We start from the raw sequence: 11,098 nt of genomic DNA on the forward strand, positions 1-11,098 counted from the left end.
TAAATGACATTTCCTAAGAGGGCTCATCTTCAACAAATCACTTAATGTATTCCTATAATTTTGAGTACATCAGTTATATTTGATTGTATTCTATAACTGTTCTGTAGCAGTTATAGTTAATTATATTCTCCCATTTTAATTATTGGGCCAAAGGCTTGGTACATCAGAATGAGGAAACCATTCTCTGAGAATAATTTAGTAAAGTGGAACCAACCCATGGAATCTAAGATAATACTTTGTGTCCAGGAAGTGGTAATTCATGGAAATATCAATCCCCATCACCTATTCACATGGTAAACTGGCAAGGTTAAGCCTTTCTATTGGAGAACTGAGACTGATCAGCAGAGACAGATGTAACACAGTTATTACATAGATTTGTGAAATATTCATACTGAATATATTTACCAGAGTTGAATTGATGGTTTATTTTAGTCAACATGCTATGATATAGGAGTTAGTTAAGGAGAAAATCATGTACACATCAAAGTTTAGAGTTTGGGAACCCAAAGAATTTTTTTTTATTGAATTTCATGATTATATATCATTGTTTGCTTATGGCCAGAGGAGTAGGAAAAGTATTATATGAACATGATATGTATACAACCTAAAATATTAAAATTAAGTTCTTACAATGAGTCATTTTAAAAATGCTGTATTCTGTTTTTCATATAGTAATAGAATAGAATAAAAACGCATTCAAATATATAATTATGATACATTGGCAATCTATCAGGTGTAATGGAAGATTAGTTTGAATGATTTAAAAAAATATATTATTGGCAATTCAGGTAAGAATTTATTGGTTTTGGTTTTGTTGTCCTTCACTGAGATGCTGCTGTATTTGTACATCATGACTTTTCAGGTCTCTAGGCAGGATCTGTAAAGCAAGGTACTCACTTCAGTAGAAAATGTTAAATTGTTAAATTGTTCACTAAAATCTGTGACAAGTTTTTTGTTATTTTTTGGTTTACTAATGCTTTTCTTTTAACTTTTCTTTCAGCAAATAGTAGTGATAGTGAAGAACTTTCTGCTGGAGAAAGTGTAACTAAGAGTCAGCCGGTCAAATCAGTTTCCACTGGAATGAAGTCTCACAATACCAAATCTCCTGCAAGGACACAGTCCCCAGGAAAATGTGGAAAGAATGGAGATAAAGATCCGGATCTCAAGGAACCCAGTAATCGATTACCCAAAGTTTACAAATGGAGTTTTCAGATGTGTAAGTGACATTTAGTATATTGACAATGAAGAGGAAGAAACTTCAGGACAACCTGGGTCGCTCAGCAGTTGAGCATCTGCCTTTGGGTCAGGGCATGATCCTGGGGTCCAGGATCAAGTCCCGCATTAGTCTCCTTGTGGGAAGCCTGCTTCTCCCTCTGCCTATGTCTCTGCCTCTCTCTCTCTCTCTCTCTCTCTCTCTCTCTCTGTGTCTCATGAATAAATAAATAAAATCTTAAAAAAAAAAATAGAGGAAGAAACTTCAGCTTAGTAATGCTTTTCAGGCTAATAACTCCAAAAAGGAGGCTATAACCAAACTTAAGACATCATAACCGATGGCAGTGTAGAGAGCTTATTTGGATCTTGATTTGCATGAACAAGTTTCGAAAAGAAAAATTTCAAGGCAATTCAGACAAATATCAACATCGACTAGATAGATATTTATGATAAGATGTTAGAAATTTGCTTAAAAATAATCTGCACTTGGGGATGGGAGTTATCAGTGGGGTAGAAAGAGACAAGATTTGCCAATGAATGCTAATCACTGAAGCTGAATGTTGGTTTGTGGATGGCATTATTATTCTGTGTACTTTAGCTTACATGAGAAATCTCCATAATAAAAACTTCCTGAAAAAGATTACCCCAGAGTTTTTCACACATGGAGATATTCTTAGGAAATTGAAAACTGCTTTTTTAGAGCTTTTTAAAGTTTTCCTACTATTTAAAATTTATAAATTTATACATACGCAAAAAACAAGTTATACATAACTCATAAAAATCAAAAAAGAGGACAAGAAGAGGCTGAAAGACAAAAATTTATCTAAGTATGGTTTTTAGTGATATATTGTGATACTGTATGTGAATTTTTAGCATATGTATTTGATACTTATGATAGAATTTTTAGCATATGTATTTAGGTACTAAGTTTTTTAATTTTACGCATTTATTCAACAGATTCAACATGTATTATGTTATAAGCATATATAGGCATAGCTTTTCCTTTTTTTTTTTTTTTTTTTAATTTTTAAGATTTTTAAGTAAGCTGCACCCAACAGGGGACTTGCACCCACTACCCTGAGATCCTGAGTCACATGTTCAACTGACTGAGCCATCCAGGTGCCCCTAAATAGGCATAGCTCGTTATGTTCTAGGCTAAGAAAAAAAAAATCTCAGGGAAACAATATCCATAAGCCTTATTTTAGTTCATCTGTCTTGACCTTTTTTTGCAACCACACTATATGCTTGCTTTTATGTGCTACAGTTTTGTTCAAAAATATGTATTGATGAAACGTTTAAATTCACAGCGGACCTGGAAAATATGACAAGTGCTGAACGCATCACAATTCTTCAAGAAAAACTTCAGGAAATCAGAAAACATTATTTGTCATTAAAATCTGAAGTAGCTTCCATCGATCGGAGGAGAAAGCGTTTAAAGAAGAAAGAGAGAGAAAGTAAGTTACTAACCTTACTTAAACAAGCAATTTATGACTACAGTTAGACTCTTGAGTTTACATCTGTGTATTGTTAGGCAAGTCCTTTAATCTCTCTGTCTTATTTTCCTCATCCATAAAATGGAAAATTTTATCTAAAGAAAAAATTATTTCAAATCACAATGTTCGCTTTCATGGAGTTTATAATCTGCCTCAAAAAACCCAAATTAGATTTCAGATAGTAAAGAACACTGTGAAGAGAATAATGTTAACCCAGGGATTGGATGTGTTAGATTACAAGTGGTCGGGACATTTCATTGAGACCTGAATGACCAGAGGAAGTGAGAGAAGCTAAATCTGAGGGAAAAGAGTTCTCTTAGTCTTCCAGGGCTGCCATAATAAAGTACCACAGGCAGGAGATACATGGCTTACCTCCAAATACTGTCACATTGGAAGTCAGGGCTTCAACATAGAATTTGGGGAGACAGAATTCAGTGCATTAGAGAGTCCTGGGCAGAGAGAACAGCAAGTATTCCCTAAGATAGAGGTGTGGGGTTTTTTGTTTAATTTTTTTTTTTTAACATTTTGGGCCAGATAATTCTTTGCTGTTGGGGGCTGTTCTGTGCACTGTAGGATGGGTTAGCATCAGCCCTGGCCTCTACCCACTGGGTGCCAATAGCCCGTGCCTCACAATCGTGACAAACAAAAATGTCTTCAGATGTTTTTCAGATATCCTCTAGGGGGCAAAATTGCACCCCAGGCTGGAAACAGCTGCTCTAAGGTGGGAAAGCACCTTAGTGCTTTCAGGAGCAGAAAGAAAATCACGGTGGTGAAAGTGGTAGAAACGTAATCTAGGTAGGCAGAAGCCAAATCCTGTGGGGCTTTGTAGGCAAGGATGACAGGTTTAGATTTTATTCTAAGTGAGATGGACAGCTATTTGAAAGTTTTAAACAGGAAAATGTTGTGGTCTATTTATAGTTTTTAAAGATCACTGCTATGTGGAAAGCAAACTCTAGATGGGCAGTGGTAGAGGGAAGCAATATCAGTTAGGGAGATGTTAAATTTACAGTGGCTTCTGGGGGCGAGTGACAGTGCTCTGGACTGCGTGCTGGGTTAACAGTGCTCACTGATGGATTCGGTGCAGGTGGAGGGAAGAAGCAGCAAGATGACCTGTAGGTTTTCAGCTGGAACACACGGCTACTTGGTGCTGACTTTGGAAATGAGGAAGACCAAAAAAAAAAAAAAAAAGGAAATGAGGAAGACCTAAAGAGGAAGACCTAGGGATCCCTGGGTGGCGCAGTGGTTTAGCGCCTGCCTTTGGCCCAGGGCGCGATCCTGGAGACCTGGGATCGAGTCCCACGTCGGGCTCCCAGTGCATGGAGCCTGCTTCTCCCTCTGCCTGTGTCTCTGCCTCTCTCTCTCTCTCTCTCTCTGTGTGTAACTATCATAAATAAATAAAAATTAAAAAAAAAAAAAAGAGGAAGACCTAGAAAAGATATGGGTTGGGGAACACAGGATCAGACATATTTGTTTTTGTCATGGTACTTTTTTTTTAGGATTTTATTTATTTGAGAGAGAGAATGTGCACACAAGCGAGGGGAGGGGGCAGAGAGGGGTAAGCAGACTCCCCACTGAGCCGAGAGTCCTGAACTGTGCTCAGATCCCAGAACTCTGAGATCATGACCTGAGCCAAAGTCAGACACTTAACCGACTGAGCCACCCAGGTGCTCCTTTGCCATGTTACTTTTTGAAATACCTATTGTGCATCCAGATGGAGATGTTGGGTAGAGGGTAGGATATGTAAGTGTGTAGCTCAAGGGAGAAGGCAGGACTAGAGAGATCACTTTTAAGTCACTGGCATAGCTAGGGTACAGTTCTTATCCCTAGTGGTTTATTAAGCCCCAGTACTTGAGAAAATCGCCTAGAAAATAAACGTGAGTACAAAAGAAGGAAAGTGGAGGCAAGCCCACTTTTAGGAGTAGTGCTGAGAGGGAAAAGATTGAAGTAGCAAGACTTGAGGAGTAGCCGTATATGAAGAAAACCAGGAGAGGCTGGCCAACAGTTGAGGAAGAGGAGAGTGCTCATTTATGTCAAATGTTGCTGAAAGGCCAGTGAAGTGGCTAGTGGCTGATCAATATTGGAATCACTAGTGACCTTTTCAAGAGCATTTACTATGAACTGTGGCAGTGGAGAAGCTGGATTAAAGCTGATTGGGATAGGGGGAGGTGAGGAGGTCGAGATGGTGACCCTAGGAAAAAGGGAGCCCTAGGAAAATCTCAGGTTTTGTAGTGAATGCAGAAAGGGGACATTAGAGATGGGGGGAGGGACAGTGTCATTGCAAGCTTATGATTTTTCCTCCCTGACCCTCTTCTTTTTCCACTGTTCTCATGCTCTGAAGCACTTTGATTTCATTTTTTTTTCTTCAGAGGAATATACTTCCATCCCTCTTCTTCTGTTGTGATAAGTCCTATAACTCTTTCCAACTTTGTCTAGGCTTTTTAATTTGTGTGCTGGCTGAAAGCCTGGGTTATGGAGTAATTTGAAAAGAAATGCTAATATATAGAAAGTATATACAGAAACATTCTGTCAAAGGAAGGGGATCAGGATTGTATTTGATATGTAACCATCTAAAAATAATTAAAAATCAATTATAAGCATACTATTTAAATCCTTATGCTAGAGCTCCTTCTTCTTAAGTCATCTAAGCCTTTTTAGAGTATTTTTTATGTAATAAGAGGTCTATCCAGAAACTGCTCCTCTAAAAACAGTGTTTTGTGTATGTGTCACCACAGATTCTCTATAGCAAGTGATTCTGATAAATGGATGCTTTCTCTGGGGTGTTAGCATTAAAAGTCAGTTCCTAAATACTATTAAAATATCAGTCAGAAAATGACTATCCTAGTTGTCAAAGAAAAGCAAACCAAATATACTATTCCTAGCCATCCCCACACTCAAAATGTATAACTGAAACCAATGCTAGGAAAATATAGTTTAATTCATATACATTGCTGGAAGCATTGGCACAATTATTTTGGAAAACAATTTAATTATATATTTGGAGAACTAGCTAATTCCAGGTCTAAGAATAGGTCTCAAGGAAAAATAGTAACCATAAAGAAGTTTGTTGTGATAATATTTATAATAACAAATTATTTAAATTGTGATACATTAAAGAAAAAGTAGACATTTAAAATTTTATTTAAAATGCTCAAAATGAAAAAAAAATAAAATGCTCAAAATGTTCATTGCATTTTTGTTGGTAACAGGAAGAGACTAAAAATTAAATATTACAATTCATAAATATAATGGAGTACTATTCAACTTTGAAAAGACAAAGAGGTAGATTTATATATGTATCAATATGTAACAATCTCCTGAGACAGATTGTTTAAAAAGAAAAATCAAGAATCAAACAATATATACTATGATTGTGTTTTTCAAGTAGAGTTGTAGCTGCACATATTAAATTTGCATATCATATCTCTAGCTTCTGGAGATAACATTCTTACAGAACGGGGGCTAGAAACATTTTCCATAGAGGCAGATGATAAATAATTTGGGCTTTGAGGGCCAATTGGTCTCTTGAGAACAACTTCACCCTGCCGTCGTCGTACGTGTGAAATCTACCATAGGCAAGATGTAAGCACATAGGCATGGCTGTTTCCAGTAAGTTTTTCTTAACAGAAACAGATGGTCTAGATTAGGCCTGGGGGCAATAATTTGCCAGCCCCTATTCTAGAGTTTTGAAGACAATGAAGCAACTGGTAACAAGGGGGAAGTGGAAGTTGGAGGACTTACGGAGGGTTTTTGATGAGATTTGCTTTTCTACCTTATATTCCTGTACTGAAGGAGTTTCTTTTACCTTGTACATGTATCCATTATAACATTTTTCCCCCAAATAATTGATCTATAACAAGGAGAGAATTTCCCTGAGGAAAATAACAAATTTATCATTTGCTTTGTAAACAAAGTATAGGAAAATGCTATAGTTGAGCTGTGGTCCCTTTTGTTCCAACTGGAAGAAGCAATTAGCCTCCCATTCTCATCACCATTTAAATTCATAAGAAACCCCAAACACTGGAAGATGCAGGACTTAGTAGGAGGGAAATTATTTTTGGAGGGATTACAGATTTTTCCTATTGGATTTAAAGTTCTTTTTGACACGTGGTCTAGCTACTTGAGATACACTAGTTTTTCCTTTTTTGATACTATGGTATTGTGACATTGTGGAATGCTCTTATAAACTAAGTGATTTTAGTCCAGTGGACTGGTGTTTGCTTTCTTTTTGTTCTTGTATAAACATTTATTTAAGTCTCTGGTTTGATTTCTCCTTTCCTCAGGTGCTGCTACATCCTCATCCTCTTCTTCCCCTTCATCCAGTTCCATAACAGCTGCTGTTATGTTAACCCTAGCTGAACCGTCAATGTCCAGCGCATCACAAAATGGAATGTCAGTTGAGTGCAGGTGACAGCAGGACTTGCTAAAGCACTTTGCACTTAATGGCTGTTGAGGGCCACGTCTTTTTTTATACTGCACAGTGGCACAAAAAAAAAAAAAAATCAGACAAGCACTATTTTATATTTAAAAATTGTTTCTTGACAAGCTGACTTGGCACTTAAGTGCACTTTTTTTATGAAGAAAAAGTACAATGAACTGCTTTTCCTCAAGCAATAATTGTTTCCAACTTGTCTGGGAATTGTGTGTCTGGTAACTTGAAGGCCTTCCACTGTGGCAAATGGAGGCTTTTCACCGCCTGTAGAGACAATACAGTAAGCATAGTTACTCGGTGGGCCAGAACATGTTAAGATAACTTACTGTATATGTATTCCCTTGTATTTTGTTAAAGCTGGAACATTTGATATTTTTCCATTTATTTATGAAAAAATATGAACCTATTTTCATTTGTACGAGCTAATTGTTTTTTAAAGCAAGTCACCTTAGGGTGGCTTTAATTGTATAAGTCAAGCACATGTAATAAATTCAAAACCTGCAGTTAACAGGATATTAGACATCAATCCTGGTAACCAAATATTAAAGATTCTCTTTAAAAAAGACTGAACATGTTTACAGGTTTGAATTAGGCTAAAAGGTCTTGCAGTGGCTTTTCATGCCCCTTCAAATTGGAATGGAACTACTGTACTTTGCCATTTTTCTATAAATCAGTATTTTTTTTTAATTTTGATATAATACATTGTGTGAAAAAAGAAAATGGCTAATAAACTGTATTAAATCTTAAACAATGTATAAAGATTGTACTTAGCCAGTTCAAAGTGTATATTTATTCATAATGAATTATAACAGTTATATTTTTGTGTTTTCTTGTAAATGTTTCTTTTTCCTTAAATACAGATAATTCATTTGTATTGCTTATTTTATTATGAGCTACAAGAGGACTTCAGGAACAAGTAAACTGTATTAGTATGTTTCAAGGTTGTTGATATGAACTGTCTCAAAAGGATGGTTGTTATTTTAAGTATAAATAGCTAATCGGAGTGGTAGGCCTACAAAATTAAATGCCTTGTATAAAATCCAAAATGAACGCAAAATTGTTTTCACTTGTATTGACTTTATGTTGTATGATTCCAATCTCTGTTCTGTTTGGCACTTGTATTTAATTCTACACCTTTGTAAGACATTTGTATATTGCGGATGTGTTCATTCAAGCTATTTAATACCTGGCACTGTTAATACACAGTACTTTACTGTACAGACTGTTTTACCGTTTTAATTGTAGTTCTGTGTACTTTCTTTGGATGGGGCTGGCATGTTTTATTTGTTTTCTGGCAATACGACGTGAGAATTTCGAAGCGTTTTGTTGTAGATGCTAACGTGTCAGAATCCTTTACATTCAACTTTTCTAAGAAAAGCATTTTCAGTCTTGTAGTGTGTGCTTACAGTAACTAATTTTGTTGAAAATGGTTTCAAGTTATTCAAATTTGTACAGGACTGTAAAGATTTGTTGACAGCAAAACGTTGAAGAAAAAGCTTATAGAATAAAAGCTATAAAGTATATATTAGGATCTGCAAACAATGAAGAATTATGTAATATATTGTACAAATGTAAGCAGAGGCTCTGAAATAAAATGCCATAGTTTGTGAATCCTTGATTTTGTTTCTAAAAGATAAAGTAATTTTTTAAAAAAAGATTTTATTTATTCATGAGACACAGGCAGAGGGAGAAGCAGGCTCCATGCAGGGAGCCCGATGTGGGACTCAATCCCAGGTCTCCAGAATTAGGCCCCAGGCTGAAGGCGGTGCTAAACCACTGAGCCACCCAGGCTGCCCAAGATTAAGTAATTTTAGTTCATTTCTATATGTGATGACTGACTGGAACATATATCTCTAGCCCATTATTATCAGAAAAGGGGTTCACTGACCTGCCAAAAAGGGAAATATTATACCTATTAAAATTAAAAGTCCATTAACCAGACACAGGATTTATTAGGCATTTTTATATGTTTATATACACTATAGACTATTTTGCTTGAGCCTGAATATGAATATTTATGACTTGGGAGGTTTGTCTAAAGAAGAAAAAATTTATTTCCTTTAACATGTGAAACCTGCACCAGCAGCTTTTTGCCTTTTTTCTGTCTTGTAATTTCATTCATTGGACTTTTACTTTTAGTGCACTCTGCCCTACTGCACATTGGAATCATCTGGACATTGTTTTTTTTTTTTTTCAAATATTTATTTATTTATTTATTCAGAGAGAGAGAGAGAGACAGAGAGAGGCAGAGGGAGAAGCAGGCTCCATGCAGGGAGCCTGACATGGGACTCGATCCCAGGTCTCCAGGATCACACCCCAGGCTGCAGGCGGTGCTAAACCGCTGTACCACCAGGGCTGCCCTCATCTGGACATTGTTAAAACAATAGTCCGTACTCCCACTGTGCCCATGGAGATGGTGGGGGGGCAGCTATTGCCCCCCAAAGAGTCGTACTTAATTGGTCTAGGATGGTGCTTGGTTATTGATCTTTCTTTAAAGGTCTCCAGTGATTTAATATGCGTCTGAGTTGAGAACCACTGCTTTTCTCCACTTTTAAAAAATCGGTAATTAGGATTTTTGCCCCATTTAATGAACTTTCCATCAAGAGACAATCCTTTAAACAATTTTTAAGGCCTAAAAAGCTCAAATGTATAGTTTTAAATCAACTTTGGGATGATCCTTTATTTTTACAGAAATTTGCTTAACTTCTAAGAGGTGAATTTTAAAATCTGAAGAACAGTGCTTCCCAAAATGAAGTCCTAGATACTGATTCCTGGAAATACTCTGGCAATTGTCAGATATATATGCCATATATAGCACTCCTTTTTCTGCAGAGATTCAGTGTTAGCATATTCAAAACTAAGGAGGCCTGTGAAGACACCTGGCTAACTTCCTTTACCCTTCTGTTATCAATCTTACCTGACCATGACACCTTGTTTTTCAAGGAACTACTGCTATCACCTACTTTGCGTGTTACAGAAATAGTGCTGTAAAGGGGAACAATTCTAAACTTTGTTGGAGTCAACATTTACTATCTGGGGCCTCTCTGCCTTCCTGCCCATTCTGTCCTTCCCAGCTTCTCTGGAGAGTTTGAGAATTTCATGGTTATTACCAGAATTTGACTTAACGTTTTCATCTGGGCACCTGAACTATATTTTATCAACCTAGTTACAGTGTATGGTAAAATTAGGATGTGGGTTTTTTTTCTCCAAACCTTTTTTTTTTTTCCCCCTACTGAAATAAGCTGAGAGTGCGGTCTTATTAATATTCTTAACCTGGGGAGACTGGGGAAGCTGAAGCAGCAAACATAAAGACCACTAACATTTTTTACAAAGTGTTTTTGTCTATTTTTTTTTTTTCAAGTAGGCTTGATTCCCAGTGTGGAGCCTGATACAGGGCTTGAACTCATGACTGTGAGATCAAGACCTGAGCTGAAATCAAGAGTTGGACACTTAACCAACTGAGCCGCCCAAGCGCCCCTTGTCTGTGCTTTCCTATGAAAAGAGTCTTTATGTTTTAAACTTTTCAAAGCGGTTAAGTGATCTCCAAAGGCTTAAAAACCAGTTCTGAACAGCAATGGGGATCATTTAAGTCTCCAACCAGAGCCTCTTTCATCCTAATTATTTTCCTCTAGAAATGTGTGCTACCTTTCATTCTTTATGAGTCCATTTCTCCACCTTTCAATTTTCACCTAATATTTACGGATTTTTGGCTAACATCATAATGGGTTTTGTGTATATTATATGTGAACTCCTGGAGGAATAGTGTCATGGTTTAGTTGTGGAAGTAATATATGTAAGACTTAAATATGTGCTAAACTACATTGTAAGGAAAAACCAGTGCATAAGAGTTTAAAGGGGTGGTGAATTAGTATACAGGACATGTGATGACAGATGTGATGGTGACACAGAGGAGATGCAAACCTTGAAGTAACATTTGAGGGAGATTCATCTAGAAATAGACTGT

The 11,098-nt window shown here is 36.7% G+C and overlaps 1 protein-coding gene across 6 annotated transcripts in view; it reads left to right on the forward strand.

The window, feature by feature from the left end:
- ARID4B (AT-rich interaction domain 4B) overlaps window positions 1-8,745 on the forward strand; it is a 149,792-nt gene extending 141,047 nt beyond the window's left edge. For 4 of the 6 annotated variants that reach the window (XM_038533851.1, XM_038533853.1, XM_038533854.1 and 1 more), the window contains 3 exons: window positions 1,001-1,216; window positions 2,520-2,666; window positions 6,986-8,745. In XM_038533851.1, the coding sequence (XP_038389779.1) occupies window positions 1,001-1,216; window positions 2,520-2,666; window positions 6,986-7,113 (491 nt within the window). In that variant the 3' untranslated portion in view covers window positions 7,114-8,745. Of the gene's footprint in view, window positions 1-1,000; window positions 1,217-2,519; window positions 2,667-6,985 lie in introns of those variants that run through there. The other 2 variants (XR_005357743.1, XR_005357744.1) reach the window with 2 other exon arrangements.
- Window positions 8,746-11,098: the final 2,353 nt, after the last annotated feature.

The sequence above is a fragment of the Canis lupus genome, chromosome 4 (genome assembly GCF_011100685.1).
Source record: "Canis lupus familiaris isolate Mischka breed German Shepherd chromosome 4, alternate assembly UU_Cfam_GSD_1.0, whole genome shotgun sequence".
Lineage (NCBI taxonomy): Eukaryota > Metazoa > Chordata > Mammalia > Carnivora > Canidae > Canis > Canis lupus.